Source organism: Pteropus vampyrus, unplaced genomic scaffold (assembly GCF_000151845.1).
Source record: "Pteropus vampyrus isolate Shadow unplaced genomic scaffold, Pvam_2.0 Scaffold19, whole genome shotgun sequence".
Classification (NCBI taxonomy): Eukaryota; Metazoa; Chordata; class Mammalia; order Chiroptera; family Pteropodidae; genus Pteropus; species Pteropus vampyrus.
The window spans coordinates 14705908-14729095 of NW_011888800.1; the positions used below are offsets into that span (position 1 = coordinate 14705908).

At 33.6% G+C, this 23188-nt stretch overlaps 1 protein-coding gene and 1 pseudogene across 5 annotated transcripts in view; one reads left to right on the forward strand and one right to left on the reverse strand.

Annotated features, from left to right (window-relative positions):
• Positions 1–23188, reverse strand: part of DMXL2 (Dmx like 2) — a 117394-nt gene that overhangs the window by 60370 nt on the left and 33836 nt on the right. For all 5 annotated transcript variants that reach the window (XM_023527846.1, XM_011355109.2, XM_023527847.1 and 2 more), the window contains 6 exons: positions 7835–8013; positions 6037–6220; positions 4045–4219; positions 2193–2432; positions 1454–1725; positions 137–833 (listed from right to left, as the gene is read on the reverse strand). In XM_023527846.1, the coding sequence (XP_023383614.1) occupies positions 137–833; positions 1454–1725; positions 2193–2432; positions 4045–4219; positions 6037–6220; positions 7835–8013 (1747 nt within the window). The remainder of the gene's footprint in view (positions 1–136; positions 834–1453; positions 1726–2192; positions 2433–4044; positions 4220–6036; positions 6221–7834; positions 8014–23188) is intronic.
• LOC111736445 lies at positions 17820–17938 on the forward strand (annotated as a pseudogene).

A 23188-nucleotide genomic window follows, 5' to 3' on the forward strand; every position in this document is an offset into this window, starting at 1 on the left:
TCTGAACATATGTCTGGTGCCTACGTTCTAAACACTTTTTAAAGTCTTCCTAATAATGACAAATATAAACCATTTTGTAGATAATAAATAATAGTTTAAAGTTTTTATTAAGTTCACCATTAAAATGAACACTTACCAAGGCAATAGCTGGGAATTAGAGTTGGAAGCCAGGCTACATTAGAGAAGGCTGAAGTATGTAAAGAGTTAATTCGAGCCAATTCTGATACTCCTCCGGTGTATGACAAAGGTCCTATTGGGTCTACACGCCATAGAATAAGTTCACTATAGATTGCATTTGGGTCATGAAATGTACGTGTGGCTGCATTTCTAAGAGGTTGTTTCAAGGAACCTTTTATATGTTTTACAGGATCCATTAATCTACTTAATTTATAGTCTGGGTCCCACTGATGATCTGATTCAGGAGTCAACAAAGCATTATGATGAGATGATGTCAATAACAGTGGTAAAACTGAATGACATGCCAGGTCATTGAGGTGAAATCGATGACCACAATATCTAAATTTGTGAGATACAGTTAGAACAGTAGTAAAGGCAGACTTATCTGCAAAAGTAACTGCCCACTGATTTAAGGAACCATCTATGTGTTTAGAGACCATCATTACTGTGGGAGCTAGAATGTTCATATTTGTACTATGTGATCTATAGCGTGACTGTGATCTGTGAGGACTGCCTACAGCCGTCATATCTTCTTGTAACAGAGTGGGGTGAGAATCTTTCGTAGCATTTATACAGGCATACATCATGATATTTTTACTAAGAGAGCTTGCATCGCCAGAAGGAAATGCAACAGGAATCCGAGAAGAAAAAGAAACCTGAAAAACACAATATATGATTCAGGGTAAGTAGTCTGCCACCTCTCAAAAAGTCTTCCAAAAATACTTCCATTTTCAAAATGCCAAATCTCAGCTTCCTAGCAAAAAGTATCATTTTCAAACTTTTATGATCTAATCCCTTCCCTATATTAATGTAATATATTGCTATTCGTAGCCTAAGAGAAGACTAAAGAGAAAAAAGTTTCAAATACTTTGCCTGTGTGTATAAATGACCACAACCACAAATCTAAAGTTCAAAAAGAAAACAGATAAAGGTAGCTGGATTTAGTTAATAATCCAGGGGGCTCATCCTGAATCACATGTTTAGGTTAGTTTCTTAGGTTTCTTCAAAATATTGTGAAAAATATCAACACATCTATATTAGAATATTCAGTATACATTTCAAAGCCAAATTCATTTTACTCTAATTAACCCAGATTTGTAAAAGTTGTGGTTATTAATCCTCTTTGGTTGCAAGAATAAGTATTTTCTTCTCAGTTGCTCATCAAAAACAAAATCTTTGAGTAATTCTGAACACCTGCTAAATCCACATAGCATCTGTTTCCTTTTTTACATATGTATATAAAAATTGTAATAATTGCTGTATCAATAAAATATACCTGGACTTGTCTAAATATTCCAGGATTATATTCATCCAAATACTTTATGTGCCACACTAGAAAGGTACCATCTACAGGGTGAATAGTAAAAAGCATATCGGGATTCTTATTCCATTCAGTTAGGAGCATTTCGATCTTCCGATCAAGCAGGACAGTAGGCAATGGCATTGATACACTAGGTCGTGAATAAGTTCTAGGACTTCCCTCTCGTTCTCCATCTTCATGTTCTGATGATCCTGTACCTGCCTCAGATTCTCTGTCCAGGGATAACTCTAAATCAGAAAATAAACTTATCAATACATAGAAATTTATCAGTACATACTAATAATACAATAAAAATTCATGTACATACTAGACTGGAAATAAATAGCATACCATCTTTACGAACTTTAAATCCCTTTTCCAACTTATGGTCAGGAAAGAAAAAAAAGAAGGGAGCTATTTTCTGGTCTGAACTGAAAATTATTCTATTTTTTACTTTTAGATAAAATCAAAATTTCATTCACACTATCATCATTATTACTGTTAGCAAAACCTGTTCCCCAAAAGAGGATATGGCTTCCAAAGTAACACATTACTCAAACTAGTACGTTATAAGAAAGCATACAGTAAATACTTGTGGAATGACTGGAAAAGTCAAAAGGAAGAAGAGCAGGAAGAAAGGGTTACAAACTAAAAGGGGCACCACAAAAACTTGTGACCTTGAAAAAAAAAAAAAATCTGAGCACAGGATACTAACCATGGTCTAGTTTCATATGTAAACCCCTCTCTCTTTCCTCCTGTGAATGTTCCTCATCTTCTCTATCTGCATCATCACTTTCATGATCTACTTGCTTTTCAGAAAGTTTTCGTAATTGCTGCATAAATATTTCAGTAGATGATGTAAAATGAAATTCCTTATTGTTTAACCAATGAACTACAAAGCCCCCATTTCCATCATCAATGTTAAATACAGTGCCAACCAAGACACTTGGAATATCTGTGAAAACAAAAAATTATTTCAATATGAATTATTAATGTCTAAAATATTATAGTGCTTATAAAGACCAATTCTATACTTACACAGAAAAAATGCTAAACAAGTCAACAGAACTCTAGCAGGATTTGTAAAAACTTCAATTGAATTTAATGATAAATGTAAATATGAAGAACGAGTGGCACAGACTTACATGGAATTAAATTACTAATTTAAAAACCAAATACACCAAATGCATAAACTTTTATCGAATTCTGGTTTGGAACAGAAAGCTAAACACAAAAGAAACTATAAAAGACATTTTTGAGATATCTAGAGAAATTTAAATATGAACTTAATATTAAGAGATTATGGAATTATATCTTATTTTCTTAGGTATACTAATGATATAGTGATTATGTGGTTAATTTCCTTACTCTTGCTAAAATATGTAAGGGTGATGTGTAATCTACTTTAAAAAGATAAGAAAAAAAATCTTACACACCCACATATATGTGTGTGTGTAGAGAGAGAGAAAATAAAGCAACTGTGGTAAAATGATAGCAATTGTTGAATCAAAGTGGAGGAACTGAGCATTCATAGCATTAATCTTCCAACTCTTCTGAATATTTGAAACTTTACTAAAAAGTTAGGAAAATATAATAATGAGAAAGAATGCAGGAAGGGAGGCAAACTTCTAAGTACAAATGGTTTTCTTCATTTGGGGTAACTGAAATTCATGACACAGACTAGTTCATGTAAAATAGGACAACTCAAAAATTCGTGTCCTTAATTCCAATTTATATTCTAATCTATTCAACATAAAAAATAAAAACAAAAAACCAAAACAAGACAAAACAAAATATTGTCCTCTGTAAAAAGAAGTAACAGTCTAAGGATAAAATGCACAGAATATTCTAGTAGTGTTCTATTAATAAATATCAGTGTTAAATAAAACTCCAAGGTGTTCTAACTCCTGAATGACAATCCTGATAAAATGAAACAAATCATAAAAAACAGGACTTGTAAATTAACAACGCCATAAAAAAGTACATCTCATATGTACTTTAGTATTTTTGCTAAAATTGTTTAACTTAAACCTTATCATGAATATTCAGACTATAAGATATTCTAAAAGATAACTGAGAGATAACTCTTTTCAGACTGAGAGACTATTTTTGACAACTGAGAGACACAGGGACTATTCTAGATCAGAGGAGTTTAAAGAGAAATGACCATCGAATGCATCAAAAAAATCTATACTTTAATATGAACTATATATCAGATGATATTATTTCATCCATGTTCCTTGCATGTGATAACAGTAATATGGTTAGGAAGGCATCTCCTCTTTTTATTAGAACACATTTTGAAATATTTACATAATGTCGTAAAATATTTAGGGAATGAAGGACGTCGGTGACAACTTTACTTTCAAATGGCTCAGCCAAAAATAAGGGAGGAGAGAACAAAGATATAGTTACATGAGCAGAAGAGGGGGAAAAAACAGATGATAAGATGTTAACTGGCAAATTGGGGTAAAGGGTATATGGGTTTTCATTGTAATATGCTTTCAGCTTTACTGTAGGTTCAAAACATTTTCCTTAAAAAAAAAAAAAAAAAAACTACCCTTTACCTGTGGCAGGATTGATGCTCGCTGCAATGTGAAAATGGCACAGTGCATTTGCATGGTGGGAAATGTGTCTTTGAACTTCATGTGTTGCCACCTGGTCAGGCATCAATTCAGTGTGAGTTACAAGAACAGACGATCTCCTTTGTCCTTTTCTTAAATTTTTCAAATGGTGTATTGTCTAAAAAAAAATAACAATAATTGCTAAATCCAACTCTGTTAAGTCTAATAAGTGTTCATCAAAGTACTTTTGATTATTGAGGATTTTATGATTTTCTCTCTGTAAAACCTAGACATTTTAAAGGAAAGTCTTTTAACTACAGTATAACAATTCTGAATATATTCTCCATACTTCTTACATATTTTATAGTTCAAAGCAGAAATAGATGCTCAAAAATCTTAATATTATCTACAGAAACCTCTATTCAGATTAGGAGTTCAAAGTCTAGTTCTTTCAGGATATCCCAGTACTGAGATGAAACTCTCTAGTCATAAGGGGGGCTTTGGGGGCTGGGGAATTCCTGAATCTTCCTACCAGAATGAATATTTCTCCCTCAAATTCTTACTTAGAACAGTCAGCATAAATTTTAATATATGATCCTTATTATAGAAAAGAGGGTACAAAAATATAGAATAACAAGGGGAACCTACTTAGATAAGGGCAGCAAGGAAAGATGACCAATGTGATTTGTTTAAATTGAGTTATGTCTGTATGATAAAAATTCTCTACCAGCATACTTGATCATCTGAACTATTTTGATATAGGGTTCTGTCATTCTTGGTATGATTTTCTTTCTCCACCCCATAACCCCGCCTCACAGTATTCCTTTATTCTGTCACTTAACTCACCCCCCAATACCATGCTTTCTAATAATTTCCCATTTGTTCCTTTGTCCCTCACATTTAGTCAAACAAAAATAGCATCCTCTCAATTCTTCCTCCATTATAGTAACACATCTGGTCCTTCCTTTCAATTTCCACAGACCTCATGACTTTTCATGCGGAAAACAGTATCAATTCTATGGTGTGTCCTCTGCCTCTGGTTTCCCTGCTATGGAGTTGCTCATTTCTTTGATAATAGGTTTAAGATGGACAGTAAAGAACTCCTGTTCCAAAATGCTTATTATTTTCACTTGATCTTTGACATTTATCATGAGTTTTAATTAGATTAGCATGCCTGGTATAATACTGGCCGGTTATTTTCTCCAAGGAACAAAATGTATCATTTAAGTACAGGTAGAATTGTACAGGTGTTGCCATTAGGAGTTTCAGAGGAAAGGATGTCAGAAAGCAAAAGAGCTCATGGGCCAGACAATTAGTTTTTTTCTATTAAAAACAATTTTAACATTATGAATTAATAACATTATTAAAGTGTAGCAAAAACCTGTCAAATGACTGGTTATGTATGTTTGCTTATACTTTTGCTTTTATTTTATATAGCAGTTAGTAATTCAATTTAAAAACACTTTTTTGTTAGAAAGCACTTTTATTTCATATATAGTACATTTAAAAATCAGAAAAATTAATTCACTTTCAAAATATTAAACCACAGAAATTATAAAGCAATTATTTAAGTTTACTTGCATCTAATATCTTAATATCGTTATTCTTAAGGACCAAAATAGTCATTTTTAACTAGAACAATAAAAGTAAAATTTAAGCCCAATGAAACAAAAGCAAAGTATTTTTAATTGCAATTAATTTCAAAGAAATGTAAAACCTTTACAAAACTGCTTACTCCTACAGATTTTCACAACTGACATACAAAATGAAAGAATTAAATGTACATTATTAACCTAGACTACTTATCTGAGATCATTACTATCTGTATTTGGCTTCTAAGTGGCATAAAATGAGTAATCTAACAAGCGAAGTAAGAGTTCTTTGCTATTAATTTTATCATCACATATACCATGCGCACTATCTGCATCTTAGTTTATAAATTCTCACTAGACACACGTCTTCAAAATTCAACTACCACCTTAAATAATATAGTACCTCAAGAGCATGTTGTATTCTGTCTTTGTGTCTTCCAGCATGAGTAAGGTTGCTGGCAATGCTGGAAGTGGTAGTCTCACAAATTTGCTCACCCAAAAGACAGTCTTCTGGTAATAAGGTTTCTGCCCAGAGGCGGCAGACACCATCTTGGCATGAAGTTAATAAAACATTACAAACAGAACCTCTAATGACAAAGAGAAATAAACAAAAGTTACTATGACTATCAACACTATCAATTAAAGGCTATTAATATTTGGCTCTTCATATATAAAGATAACATTAGTGCAAAACTAACAGTATGACCTACGTTATTTTTCCAGTAATGGTAATGGATTACACTATTTCATAATGTGATCAAACACCATGTACTACTACAAGGGAAGAGGTTGGATATAGGGCTGCAATCAGTTATCATAAAATAGCAACAACCTAACTGTCCCTGATACTTACCTTAATTCATTAAAATCACACTTTGAACAGCTAAGCTAAATGAAACTATAGATTGCTTTCACCCGCTTCAGAAATTATACCGTACGAAAAAGGAGTGATCAAAGAGCTTGAAATCGTACACAGTACTGCTCTGAACATCACAAAAATTAGGAAGCAGTCTTAACAAAGGAAAGAGAAATGAATGCCAGATTACACATGTGCTGTTTGAAAACTAGGCTCTGGAGAAATATCAATATCTTCTAAACAAAACAAACTAAACAACAAAAGAAAACCTAATTATTGCAAATTACAGAATGACTATAATAAGAGATCATTAAAAGTAATTAAACTATGGGGCTTATGGTAGTAACTGCACCTTCATATAATCTAAATAGTTACAAACAGGTAAACAAATGAGCATCTTCATAATAAAATGGTAAGAAAAATAAAATTTCAAACTATAAATCAATTTCCATTAAGTTAAAACAAGCAAAAATGTCACTGCATCAAGCAGCTGAACTGACTTAACTACTCATTATGAAAGAACAAAAAATCATTCTCCCTTTTAAAAAATGCTTACAATGAATTTAACTTGGTCAAAGGTAAAGGGTTTTGCAAGTTTTTTCAATAAATGCCAATAACTTAAGAAGAATAAACATTTTATTCCGAAAATGTATAAATTCCCCACGTTATCATTTACTGAGCACCTCTATAATGTGTGCTGGATTTCCCATCATGTGTAAACAGTTCTCAGATATATCTAGCAAATGAAGTAACCCTCTTTCAAGAATGAATACAGATTTCTAAGCACGTTCTTTTAGAATTGTATAATACAGGAATCATTTGTATGACCTGTTTTGTAGTTTATTTAATCTTCTAAATATTTTCAAAAGATGCTGTAAAAATTTATAATAATAATCCTTTGATAAGGTTCTGTTGATAGCCCTAAGAAAAACCTGGCCACTTTATTGACTGTATATAACATGCTTTCCCACCATGCATATTATTGACAGTTTATTACTGTTTTATTTCCCCTCAATGGTGTGCTTTCCTGTTACTTGCAAACATTTCCTTCCTAGAATCTTCTACTACTGCTGCTACTGCTAATGATACAGGCTAGCGCCATCTGAGCACATACTATGTGCAAAGACCTATTCTAAGCATTCATATGCACTAACACATTCTAGTCTCATAATGGATTCTTCATTTTACAGAGAAAAACTGAGGCATAGAGTGCCTAAGAAATTTAATCAAAAGCTCATGAAGCTAGTAACAACAATAGGATCTGAATTCAGGCAGTTGACACCAGAGCCTATTTTTACAAACATGTAAATATAAAAACTAAGGTTATGTGATACATTTCTCTAACCTGGGCATATACTTGCTAGTTTTACGCCATGAAAAACCTGTAACAGTTCGAGGATGTGCCAAGTAAACAAAGGAAAATTGGGTAGACGCCTGTCTCCTTTTCACTTCATGATGATCCTGAGGTATAATCGAAGACTTCCATCCAGTCATAGGATACCACACTTTCAAAAGACAATCATCCTGCAAAAATATATAGATCAACATAAAATAATTTGTATATACACAATTAGATGTTTAAGTGGTTTGAAGAAGCTTTAAAAATTAAGCTATACATAAAAAAACTAATGTTGACCTATAAATAGTACAAAACTAAATCTAACATGATTTATATTACTCTAAAGAATTCTATTCTTGAAAAATATATGGACCACTTGTTCATTATAAATCTTCTCTGCATAGTGGTGGTTTTCAAATAGAGGCTGATACCAAATTCTGCCATTCAAATATACATGGGTAACTGTAGAGAAAAGGTCTGAAACCTGATCTTAGACCCTTGAATAAGATAAAAGATAAGAAAGATGCTATGTTATCAGTCATTGTTATCATCCTTTCCTTCTTGAAGAGATCTGTAAGGGTGAAACAAACTCTTTTTAAATATGAATTGTTTCTTATTCTAAGTCAGGCATCAGAAAACTTTTCCTGTAAAGAGCCAGAGAGTATAAGTTAGGCTTTGTGGACCACACAGTCTGACACAGTCTGACACAGTTCCTTCTTGATTTTGTGTTACACCCTTTAAAAAATGTAAAAACCATTCTTAGTTCATGGGCTACAGTTTTCTGATCCCTAAACGATAAGAGGGCATTTAGGTAGTTGTCAAGAACCATCTCCATGCTCACCTAAGATATTTACCAGTGTAACAATAGGTACTGACTTAATCATTTTACTTAGCTGTAATAATTTTGTTAGAGACCTATATAATTGTATCTTATTTAACAGAAACTACCTTTAATGCTTTATCTTCAATGGTGAAAAGTGTATTAAGGGGAAAAAAATATTTTTAAATAAAAATCTCAATCTGTAAGAACCAATAAAATTATGTATTCCTGAAAAGTATGTATAGGTCTAAATATTTTTATCTGGACTAGACAAGCACTTCTGTTTTTTTCCTTCTTGGTACTCATTCTCAATTTATACTGCATAATGTATGTTTCCAATAACGTTTCATTTATTTGGATATTTGAATTATACACTAAATCTTTTTAAGTGCTTATTCTGAGACAACTACTTAACAATGAATGTACTAGTTGCTTTCCTCTAAGTACTTTCTTCGCCTTAGCATCATTTTCACCTAACCAAATTTACTGTGCAATCTATGGCCGTGGTTTCAGATTATGTATCATAAAGACCCTAGAGGTACCTCAGAGCCCTGCAGGAGTCATAAAGAATAGGCAAAGAGCTCCACAAGCAGGCAGCATTCTAGCCCCTTCTATCATTCCCATCAGCTTCCCCCTCAAAGAAGCCCCACTTTCATCTGTTACTGGTTAAAACTCTAAAGCCACACAAAAGTAAATCAGAAATCATTGACAGAAAATAGTTAGAAAATTTCCACATATTTGGAAACTAAAATAAAACACTTAAATTACAAGGGGAATTTTAAAATATGTTGAACTGAATGAAATTTAAAGCAAAACACCAAAATTTGGGGGTTACAGCTACATTAGTGCTCAAAAGGAAATATATAGCTTTAAGTGCTTCTGTCAAAAAAAACCAAAACGATCTTAAATCAATGGTCTAAGATTCTACCTGAAGTAGCAAGTAAAAGAAGAGCAAAGTGAACACACAGGAAGTAAATGCAAGAAAGAATGAAAATCAATGAAATAAAATACAAAAAATATAGAGAAATCAATTCAAAAACTATTTTTGAAAAATCAGTAAGTGATAATCTATCTAGAATGATCAGAAATATTTAGAGAAAAAACACAAATTACCATTATATCAAGACATGACTACAGATCCTACAAACAGTAAAATAATAATGAGAGAATATTATAAATAATTTCGTCACAATAAATTCAACAATTTATGTTAAATAAACAAGTTCCTTGAAAGACAATTTCAAAAACTGACAAAGGTATAAAAAGAAAAACTAAATAGCTCTACATCTATTAAAAATGTTGAATTCACAATTTGAGATCTCCTCATTAAAAAAAACAACAACTACAACTAAAACCCAAGCCAAATGGTTTTATTGATGAATTTTACCAAAATTTTAGGAATAAATAGCACCAACCCTACATAAATTATTTCAGAAAACTGAGGAAAGGGACTAAATGTATAAGAACAGTACAAAACCAGGCAAAGACTTAAGAAAACTATAAATAAATACCTTTCTTGACTAGAGATTCAAACATTTTTAATAAATTATTAGCAAACTTAATCCAGCAGTACACATTTAAAAATCATGACCAAGTGGAATTTATTCCAGCAAAGCAAAGCGGGTTTAACATTTGAAAAATAAATCATTATAATTGGCCATATCAACAGAATGAAAAAGAAAACTCATCTAATTATCTCAATACAGTTGACCCTTGAACAACATGGGGGTAGGGGATGTCGACATTCATCTCTTACAGTCAGAAATCCATGTATAACTTTTGACTCCCCAGAAACTTCAGTTATTCCTTGGTATCCCTGGAGAACTGGTTCCAGGCCCCCCACCTCCTGCAAAGATACCAAAGTTCATGGATGTTCAAGTTCTTTATATAAAATAGTGTAGAACAATGCATAGTCAGTCCACGGCATCCAGATTCCCAACTGCAAGTCAAAAATATACTATTTTCAATCTGCGATTGGTTGAATCCATGGGTGTGAACCCCGAAGATACAGATGGCTGACTGTATATTTATTGAAAAAAAATCTGTGTATAAATGGACGTGTGCAGTTCAAATCCTGCTATTCAAAGGTCAACTGTATATGACAAAAGTAAACATTAATTCATGGGGTTGGGGAAGGGGGAAGATGCCAGCAAACTAGGAATAGAAGGGAACAGCCGCCACTTGCTCAAGTACATTTACAATAAACCTACAACTTAAATGTAATTGTGAAAGACTGAACAATACAAGGATGTCTGCCCCAATAAATTCTATTCAACATTGTGCTAGAGGTCCCAGACTTGCAACAAGGTGGATAAGGGGGGAAAAAATGAAAGGCATGTAAATTAGAAAGGAAGAAATAAAATTGTCTTTATTCATAAAATCCTAAGGAATCTACCAAAAAAGCTCAAACTTATAAGCAAGATCCTAAGACTAAAGATCAAAATTCAAATATTAAGTCTATTTCTCTATGTTAGCAAGAAATGGAAATGTAATTTGTTTAAATACATTTTACATTAGGAAGACAAACAACAAATTTTATGTCCAAGACATGTACACTGAGAACTATAGAATACTGCTAGGAGAAAGGAGACCTAAATAAATAAATATACCACACTGATGGATCCGAAGACCAAATGTTACTAATGTCGATTCTTCCCAAACTGATCTATAAAGATTCAATGTAAGCACAATCAAAAATCATAGCAGGCTTTCTTGTATAAAATGATAGGCTTATTCTAAAATTTGTGTGTAAATCAAAGGATTGATACTACCAAAAACATTTTTAAAGAACAAAGAGGAATAGACTATCTAACTTCAAAACTTACCATAAAGCTACAATAATTAAGACAGCATATTAGCAAAAGGATATATGTGTGTGTATATATATACACACATATATATGTATATATATATATGTGTGTGTATATATATATCTCAATAAAAACAAAATAGGCCAGATCTACAAACATATGAAAAATGATGTTCAACAAAGCTGAAGATAATTCAATGGAGAATGACATTTTTTCAAAAAAAAAAAAATGCCACTATAATACCTAGATATCTATTTGGAAAAAAAATAATTTCAAATCAAATACAAAAAACTATATTATACAAATAGCCAATAAGCACATGCTTGAGGTCATTAGAAGTCAGGGAAATGCATCTTAAAACCACAATAAGACACCACTACACAACTATTATTACAATGGCTAATATTAAAAAGGCTTATGATACCAAATGTTGGCAAGAAAGTGAAGCAACTGAAATTATTCAAATGCTGGTGGGCATGCAAATGGTGTAACTTTAGAAAGAGTTTGGCACTTTTTTGTAAAGTACCATAAGACCACCAATTCCACTCCTACGTTATTTTTTACTCATGAAAAATGAAAACAAATGTATCTACACAGACTTACAAATAAATAGTCACAATAGCTTTATTCATTTTAGCCTAAAGCTCCAACAACCCAAATATCCATCAGTAGGTAAATGGATAAACAAATCTTGACATATCCAAATAATGGAATACAACTCATCAAAGAGAACTACTGATGGAGACAACATGGATGGATCTCAAAAACATTACAGTAAATACAAAAAGCCAGACACAAAAGAGTATATACTATACAATTTCACTTATGTGAAACTCTAGGGAAGACAAATCAAATCAATAGTGAGAGAAAAGAGCAGCCATTATCTGGCACTAAGAAAGGAAGTGAGGATTAATTGAACAGTTAAAAAAAAAACCTTCTAAGTGATGGAAATGTCCCATAACTTGGTGGTAGTGATTATGTGGGTCTATAAATCTGTCAAAACTTACTGAACATTTAAAAATATACATTTTATTTTATGTTAATTATACCACAATAAAGTTAATTATAAAAAAGAAATAGGACAAGATTTATGCACAAGGATTTCATTTTTGATAGCAAAAGAAAAAAATTAGAACTTTAATGATCATTAGTAGTTATCTAGTTATATTAAATTCATTCATATAATGGAAAATGTCATCTTTAAAAAGAATACGGATCAACGTATATTGACACGGCAATGTGTCTATGATATATTAAGTGAGGAAATCAGCTTCAAGGATATGATCTCACTGGAATATGTGTGTACACGCATACACACTTCTGTGTGGTTTACAAAGGTATCAGAAAGCCTGAAATAACATATATTAAATAGAAAATAGTGCCCATTTTGGGGCGGGGGGTAGGGCTTTTTGGCAGAGGATTTCACTTTCTCTGCATGTTTTTTGTGATAAACATATATTACGTTTTTTAAAAAAAGTAAAGACATTTCCACTTCAAAAAGGGCAGGAAACAGTTGATGAGCCAATCCTTAAATACCCAAACACTGAATCGAAGAACAGAGATGCATCCTCAAGAGAAGTTTCAGGGAATATTCTGCAGTCTTCTCTTTTCCTTCCTACCAAAATCACCCTCCTCAAAAACTGTTATCATCCTAGCCCTTAGAAAGCCCAATTTTCTTACTCAAAGGGGTAATCCTCTATCAAAAGTATTTTTGGTGAAAACAATATTTTAAATCACTTTCAAATTTTACAAAATATCCAATTGTTAAAGTGTTAGATATAACCTTTACGAACATAAACAGAATCTAATTAAATACCTAGCAAGCAAACTCCCCAAAATAATTCTTGACCTGAAGATTTAATCAGATATTCTTGTGGGGATAAAAGGTTATTTTAATAAGTAAGACTTTAAGTTCAGATAAAGTTAAAACTTTTTTTTAGATTTTTACTCGAACATCTGTAAACTGCCCCAACCAGATTTAAATTACCTATAAAGAAAGTTAAAATACTCTTAAGCCCAAGAAAAATTTAATTTACCACACTTATAAAAAACAGATCTTACCACTAAAAGTGCTCAATGAACTGTGATATTAAAAATCCTGAAGTAACTGGATTTGAATCCCACAACACCTGAACTGAAATTCTGTCATGTGCAGCCTAGGCGGTGGAAAATGCCTTCTAGTGGTAGATCACAGTTACCATCTGTTTCATCCACTCAGAAAAACTTGACTTATTAACAGAAGCAGAACAGATTGTAGCGGGGAAAGTGCCAACATTACAAAGTTAGTTTCTGTTCTTTTGATCATGAGGATCTTAATTATATGTGCTATCTTATCAAAAATGTGAGGAAATAAGCTTTTTATATCCATGACACATTTTATTAACTTCCAAAGGATTTTTACTAGTAAGGAATTCTTATCTTTCCATATAATTACAAAACACTTAGCTCTTAGGAGAATTGAATATAAGAAGCGTAAGTAAACATGACTAATATAATGAAAAAATACTCAATAATCAACTGCTAAGGTTGTATGCAATAAAAAAAGAAAGAAGATATTATTAGGCATTATGGAGTATACAAACAGAACCGCCTTTGAGGTACTTAAAATCTAGTTTCCCCGTTTGAGAGAATGTACTTTTAGTCTCATTGCTTATTTTTGTTTGAAGCACAAAGGCATCTTTCAGATTCATTAAGGATGAAAGCTCAAATATTCATAAGATGTTCAGACAATGAACACTGATCATCTCACATGGGTAATTGATAGCTTTTAAAGTACCAAGTGACACTATCAAAAGACTACATATCCTAAAATAGTCTCAAAGTTCAGCCAGTTGTGACACACAGCTGAGGCAAACACCATACACTGGGTAAGCAAAGGAGGATCATCAGAAACATTAAGAATATATGAGGGATATATGAGGGATTTAAAATCCAAACATGTATTTTAGAAAACAATTATTCTTCAGTGTAAATATAATATCAATAAATAAGTTAAAATAAAATACCTGGAATTATTGTTCAACTTTTTTTAAAAAAGACTATATGAGGCAAATCAACTATAGAAAGAGAAGAATCTAGAAAATAAACAATACTTTTTGTAAGTATTTTAACAGTTCATTTGTCTTGTTAGGGAGGCAAAGGCATTCTGTAATCTGTATTAATGTGCTCTTCTGAATTCAATCCAATTACATGTATTTCAGTATATTTCATAAGAACCAATTATATTACATCTGATCATGTCCAGATAGATTTATTAAAGACCCAAATTTTACTTTGAGCAAATTCAATGGCTTTCATATCCATTTTAGAGTTAAAATCAATCTGTAACATACAAATGGATAATGATGTGCTATTAACTGCCTGTACACTATGGAATGGTCACATGATTCTTTCGAACAAATTTATTGAATGCAAGCACTATGTGAACTGCTGGGGATATAGGTAGGTGGGGCAAGGGAAGAGACAGAGATAATAAAATATATTGCCTAATTACACAGAGTTTATACTCTAGATGGGAACACAACGGTAATTAAGGATATAAAGTACTGTTTTAATTAAAATTATGGTAAGTGCTAGAACTGAGAATCCTACTATGAGAATATTTAATTGAGAGATGTGACCTTGTCTGGGAAGTCAGGTTCCCTTAAAAAAAAGTGATATTTAAACAGAGCTGAAAGATACATAGAAGATGACCAAAGAACAGGGAAGGATGAACATTCTCTACAGAAAGAATAGCATATACAAAGGGTTGAAAGCAGTGAAGAGCTTGGATCAGTAAGCATTAAGGTGGGAAGGAGCTGGAGAAGAACACGAGGGCCAGATCATACAGCACAGCCTCCCAGACCATGGTAAGGAATGTGGTCCTCATTTTATGAGCGGCAGCAGTCATGAAAAGATTGTGCGTAGGAGAGTGGTATGTTCAGGTGTCCCCGGGCACTGTTAGAAGATGGGATTAGAGGATGGTTGTCAGACATGCAGTTAAGAGACTACTCTAAGGGTCCAGAAGAAGGAAGATGCTAATTTGAGTAGGAGCAGTAGAGAGGCAAACAAGTGGACTTTACGCTCAAAGCCCTCGGCTTCTTTCTATGATCTCTAAGATCATTAAAATACTATGATTCTAAAAGCGTTTAAAGTTTATATTTTAATTTATGCATAAACAGGTAGTCCTTTCCAATCTACACATATTCAAACTGTTCTCCTATGTGCTCTAGATCATTTGACAGAATTATAACTATTCCCTCTATCTTGATTTTTTTTTCCTTCTCACTTCTCTAATGCCACATCCTCCTAGTTTTCCTTCTATCTTAGTGGCCATCTCTCTCAGCATTTTTATACATTTCTCCCTGTTTTTTTTTTGTTTGTTTGTTTGTTTTTTACTTCTTAATTTTCAAGGATTCTGAGACTTCATCCTGGGCCCCATTCTCTTCTCCATCATACATCATCTCCCTAGTTAATTTCACCCAGCCCCATAACTTTAAACACTGTCTTTTGGCTAACGAACTCAAACTCCACATCTCTAAGTCTGACCTCTCCAAGAAAATTCCTATCCTATCCTATCTGACATCTTAACCTGGAAGCATCACAAACTTTGATCTAGCCACTATACTCCAGCTTTCTGCTGTTCATTGACAACTCCTGCTAATTCCTATGTCAGAGCATTTGCACTTGTTCCCTTGGCCAAAAATACTTTCCTCTGAACTTCACACAGTTGTATCTTTCCTATTAATCAGTTCTCATCTTAAAGTTATTTCCCCAGAAAAACCTATCTAAAGATCATCCACGCTAACGGACACCAACTCACAATACTATACCATTCTGTTAATTTTCTGGATAGCATTTATTAATGCATGATGTTCTTTCTGTCTTTCCTCACTAGAAGTTAAAGTTCTGTCCATGAGGACAAAAACCTTATCTGTCCTCTTCATCTCGAGATTGCTGGCACAGAGAACACTTCAGGATCTATGGTGGTGTTTGCTAAACAAGTGAAGGCTGTTAATTTCAGGTAAAATTCCAAATCGGTTTTCTCTAGAAAACGCACTATCAAATATAGAGAGACAAATTTTATATATACGCATATATATTAACATATTATATGTTATATACACATTCAAGAGAAAGAGTTTATCATTATGTGAATCCAACTATGATAGATTCTTGTACGCCTTATAAACATAGGTTGCTAGAATTCTGAAATGCATTTTCTTTGACCAGTTCTGTTATAAAAAGTATATCAGACAATATATATACACAAAATAAAAGCATATATTTTAAGGAAAACAAGTGTATGTGATATCTGCCCACAATCATAGTGCCATTAAGGTTATTTAGAAGAGGCTGGTAGGAAAACATGCTTCAAATGCCACATAATATGCACAACCACATCTAAGCTCATGTCAGAACGACTAACTGGGAATATTATAAAGCTGCATTCCAGTATGAATCTAGAGTAGCTTTCTGATCACACTCGTTGGTCCGTTATTAAATCATCATGGCCTTACCTACGATGGGCTCATATAATATATAGCAACCCTAAGAAATATGAAATATGAGTAGCAAAAAGAACAAATATGTGGGGCAAGCAGGTTTTTTCACGGCCAAGTTTTAGGAGTAATGGGATGCTAGTTTTTAAAGATCAAAGCTTTAAAGTTACTACTTAGTTTTTTCCTATGATTCTGGTAACAGTTTTTCCTTTATTAACCTTGCTTTTCAGACTTTATGGGAAATTTTTCAAGCATCTATATTCTCTCCAGTTTTTTTATTATTATTATCTGTAGGCAACTGAACTGGCTTTTCAAAATTTTCAGTGTTTTGTTTTTAAAAACCTAGTTTAATTTTCTTCCTTCTAATTTATCTGTATTTATTTCTCCTGTTTTCCTTTGGCTCCTTACTTTATACCAAATCGTTTAGGCAGCTCTATTATTTGTGAGGGGGAGGAGGAGGCAGAGGAGGAGAAGAAGAGGAAAAGGGAAGTCCACATGGCAAAGAACTGCAGGCAGCCTCTAGGGACCGAGGAGGCCTCCAGCCAACAGCAGGCAAAAAGCCAAGCCCTGAGTCATACAGAGAAAGAAACTCTACTAACAACCTGAGTGAGTGTGGAAGAAGATTCTGCCCTAGTTGAGCCTTAAGGTAAGAATTCAGCCTGATACCTTTATTGCAAACTTTAGAGTCCCTGATCACAGCACCCAGCTACACAATGCCCAGACACCTAACCCACAAAAGTTCAGATAATAAATGTGTAGTTTTAAGCTGCTAAATTTGTGGTAATTTGTTACACCATAACAGAAAACTACTACAGACTTCTAGTAATAAGTATCATGAGTAAAATTAAGGCAGGCAAAGGGAATAAAAAGTACAGCAGGGAGTCTACAGCCATGCTACCCTGAACAAGCCCAATCCCGTCTGATCTTGGAAGCTAAGCAGGGTCGGGCCTGATTAGTACTTGGATAGGAGACCACCTAGGAAGACTGGGTGCTGTAGACGTAAAAAATAAAAAACAAAATAATAAGGGATTGTAAGCTGACAAGGTCCTTGCAATCTGTGAGGTCAACCAACGGTTGCCTCACCTAAAAAATTTAAAAATTTAAAAATTTAAAAATTAAAAAAAAGCACAGTAGTGGGTGAGAGTAACAAGAGATAAGGTCAAAGAACTGATAGGGGATCTGGTAAGCATGGGACCTCATAAGCCATCATAAAGACTTGGGCTTTTACTGAATGAAATGAGAAACCTTTTGACAGTTTTGAACAGAGTAATGACATGATCTGATTTAACATTTTTGAAAAGATCACTCCAACTGCTGGTTTGAAAATACATTGTACAAGAACGCAGCAAAAGATGGGAGACTGATGAATGGAGGTGGTAAAAAAAAATGAGTAGATTGTGGATATATTCTATTCTGAAGTCTAGTAGAGCCATCAGGGGTATGGACTGGGGATGGAGGATGGAGAACAGGAGTTCCATTTTAGACACATTTACTTGAAAATGTGCAAGAGTTATATACATAAGTCTGGAGTTCAGGGGAGATGTACGGGCAAAATGATACAAATTTCAATGCACTTGAAACCATGAGATAAGATGAGACTGCCAAAGGAATGTGTATGGCCAGAGAAAAAGTCCAAGAAATAAGCCCTGGGGTGCTGAAACATTTAAAAGTACGAAAGAGAAGGTGACACTAGCAAACTAAGAGGGGTGGGGCAGCCGGAAAGTTAAAAAGAAGATCAAGAGTGTGCTGTATCCTGGAAGTAAACTGAAGAAAGTGTTCAAGGTGGAAGAAGTAGCCAACTGTGTTAAATCATGCTAACAGGTTAAGTAAGAACTAACCACAGGATTCAGTAACAGGAACTCACTGATGAGTTACAGAGTGGTGGTGAGTGGATGCAATAGAAAATGAGGAGAAAATCTTAGAGACAGCAACAACAAGCAACTCTTTCAAGGTGCCATAAGGAGGGCAGGGAAATGCAGCAGAAGCTGAGAGAGGTCAAGAGAGGGCTTTTATTACTGCTGTAATTTTTAGAAAGGGCACAATTATAGCGCATACGGTTTGCTATGCTATATTAATTAGCTCAGGCTGCCATAACAAAATACCATAGACTTGGTGACTTAAAGGAACTGATTTTCTCGTTTTGGAGGCTGGAATTCTGAGATCAGGATGCCAGCATGGTCAGGTTCTGGTGAGAGCTCTGTTCCTGGCTTGCAGACAGCTACCTTCTTGCTGTGTCTTCATGTGGCAGAGAGAGAGCAAGCTCTTTAGTGTCTCTTCTTATAAAGGGACTATTTTTATCATCAGGGAACTCTTATGACCTCACCCAACCTTAATTATCACCCAAAGGTCCCATCTCCAAATACCATCACATTGGGGGTCAGGGCTTCAACATACGAATTTATAAGGAACACAAACATTCAGTCCATAACATATGCTCATGTGATGACCCAGTGGAGAAAGGAAAACTGAGAAGAAGGGAGACAACTATGACAGTGAAGTCCCTGAGTAAGCAAGAAAAAAATGGCATCTAGAACACAAAAGAAGAAACTGGCCTTGTACAAAAGCACAGACAGGTCATCCATGGCAACATAAAGGCAGGCATAACAAAAAGACACAAATTTAGGGAGATGGAAAGATACAGGTAGGGGGTGGGAACTTATCAAAAGTTCTCTTCTGACTGCATTTATTTTTTCAGGCAAGAACCGTTAGTAAACAAATGCTGAAGTGGGTGACTGGATCGTCATAAGGGAATCTACCAAAACCCAGTGGCATAGAGCTTCGGTTTTAAATAGCTACACAGAGACAACACATAGAGTCTATGTAAGGTGAGAAGTCAGATCAGAGACACCGCATAATGTTAAAAAAAAATTCTAATGAAAGGGTGAAATCAAGAAAAATCTCTCTCTGAAAAGGGATTTGGTGATAAGGAAGGATCCATCTGCACCTAGACTCTAAGCGGAGGGAAGTCTCCACTGGGCATTTATAACCACAAAACAGGCCTCATGAGACCCAAACACACTCTATCTGTGTGGCTCAACAACTTCCAAGCTGAGAATTCAGTCTGAATTGGGTGCCTGGTGAAGCTACATAAACCTTTTCTGGAAGAATGCACTCAACCCAGGCCTCAAAGAATTCCCACAAATGCACTCACAGTAAGTACTTTCTCAGTGAAATGCAAAGCTAGTTGATATGGTGCTTCGATATACAACACATCTGGATTAAAATCCCAGCTCTACCTTTCAACTAGCTCTGTATTCTTAGAAAAGTTCTCAAGCTGCAGTTTCCCTTTCTATAAAACAGGGAGAATACTGTCTGCCCTATTAGCTTTTGAAGGCACAGTTTCTGGTATAAAACTCTCAATAATTAGTAGTTGCTGTCATTACAGTACTTGTAGTTACTGTTCTAACTACAAACTACTGTAAGTTTTACTTAATGCAAAATAAAAATTGTCACCACCAATAAAGTACTCCTGCACCATCTACCCCCACCCCAAAAATAACTGAACCTGATTCTAATCCATTCCCTGGACAACCCATTGGTTAGAAATGAGTCAAAAAAATTAGTAAAATTTATGTTTAGAATAAAAATAATACATATTAAAACTTATAGTATTAAAAAAACTTATGAAATAAAGCTAAGCTTACAGAGAAATCCAGTGTTAAATGTATATACTACAAACGGAAAAGGCTGAACATTTATCTAAAGATTTTGAAAAAAAACAATAGAACAACTGAACAGAAATAAATGAAACAGAAAACAAATATACAATACAAAAACGAAACTTAGTTTTTTGAAAACATAAAACTGACAAATCTTTAGAGAAATAAATCAAGGAAAAAAAGAGAAGGCACAAATAACCAATATTAAAAATGAAAAAGAAATCATCACACATGTATTACAAGCATTAAAAAGATATTCTGCATAACTTTTGCCAATAAATTTGGAACTTTAGATAAAACTGGCAAATTCTAGATAAATATAACTTATCAAAACTGACAATAAAAAAGGAAATACAACATCAGAATAGCTCTATAACTATTTAAAAAACTGAATCCCGCAAAGAAAATTACTGGTCCAGATGGTTTTACCAGCAATTATTCAAGGATAAAGCTATACCAGTCTTACAAAAACTCTTTCATAGGTAGATAAAAGAGAATTTTCCAACCCATTTTATGAGGCCAGCGTGAAAGTGATACCAAAACGTGTCAAGTAAAATACAAAAAAGGAAAAACTATTTGCCAAATCTCATTCTTTATAGATCTCATAAATCCTAAACCAAATATTAGCAAACCAATTCCAGTAAGGATGATACATTACAGTCAAGCTAGGATTATTCCAGAAACACAAGGTTTGTTTACTTAACACTTGAAAATAAGTCTGTGTATTTCACCTTATTAAAGAGTAAAAAAGAAAAAAAATTATCCCAATAGATACAGAAAAAGCATTTAAGATTCGACAGTATTTGTGATTTAAAAAAGAAAATTCTAGCAAACTACAAATAAGAAGAAAACTTTATCTGAAAAGGGTTATCTATAGTAAATACCTATAGTAAATATCATATTGGTGACACAGCAAAGCTATCCTTTTGAGACTGGGAATAAGCAGAAGATACCTACTCTTACCAATTTTATTCAACATTACACTAGAGGTCCTAGATACTGTGGTAAAAAAAAAAAGAAAACGATATTAAACACCCAAAAGTTACAAAAGATGAAATAAAATTGTCATTATTCACAGGTAATATAATTGTGCACATAGAAAATCCAAAACGATCGACTTAATAAAATTAATGAGTTAAGTAAGATTGCTGGGTATAAACTCAATATACAAAAATTGCATTTCTATATACCAGTAACAATTATAAAATGAAATTTATGCCATTTCTAACAAGATCAAAAATATCAAAAACCGAGGGATGAATGTAACAGATGTTCAGGAAACACAGAAAATTATAAAACATTACTGAGAGAAATAAAAAGATCTAAAGTAAATGAAGAGCTATGTCACGTTCATTGATGGGAGAGTTAATGGTAAAGATGTCAATTTTTCTCAAACTAATCTATATGAATGCAATACCAATCAAAATCACAAGAGGGTTTTTGTTTTATAACACTTATTCTAAGCTATTCTAAGATTAATATGGAAATATAAAAGGCCAAGGATAAGATATTCTTAAAGAAAAACAAGATAAGAGGATTAATTCCAGCAGATATCAAAACCATTTAAAAGCTACAACAATTAAGACAAGTGGAACTGGTACAAGGAAAGACCAACAGACTAGAAAAAGAACTCACAAACAGACCCACACAAATATGGACATTTGATTTTCTGGCAAAGGTGCTAATACACAGCAATGGAGAAACTGGCTTTTAAATAAATTGTGGACAACTGGATATCCATATAGGAAAAATGAAACTCAAACCATACCTAAAAATTATTCCACATGGGATTTTAGACCTAAATGTGGAAGACAAAAATAAAATGTCCACATTTTAGACCAGAGGTTCTTCACCTGAGGTCCTCTCACCCAAGGGGCTAGTGGATAGAATTCAAGACATAAAAGACATTTTTGATACATCAGCTGTATCCTCTCACGTCTTAGCATTTTAGTGTATCGGCTCCAACTGACAGCCATCTATACCTCTTTGCCTGGGGTTTTCTAAGAGTTGTTCACAAGTGCTGAGAATAACTGTCCAGCCCTTATCAGCCCTCATACAACGACTAACATGTGAAGAACATGTGTGAGAAACAACAGGTTGTGAGGAACACTGGCTCCCAGTTACCCAGAGACAAGCTTTTTAACCAACCACTTGCATGATAATATACCCTCACTAAACTCCTTCACTTCCTGGCCTTGAATCAAGTATATTCCTTTGTGATCGTTCCCCATGTTAATTACTTAATACTCAAATCCTTGCCTCAGGTCTACTTCTTGAGAAATCAAGACAACTAAGACCCAGAATTACCATTAATTTGAGTGGAGAACAATTACTTCTCTATTTTCATAACTGCTAATTGAAGGAAATGCTAAATTTCAGTTACGAATATAAGTAACAAAGCAAAGTATTCTTAGCAGCATGTGACTTTGTCTCTAAGAGAAATCACAAAATTTTTAATATCACATTACAGTCCTGCAGACATTTCAAAATAGTTTGTATATTCCTCACTACTTTGAAATTAGGAGTTATTACATAATTTACAAAACTATGCACAATTGCAGTCTTTCTGTCTGTAATGTTGTACAGTCTTC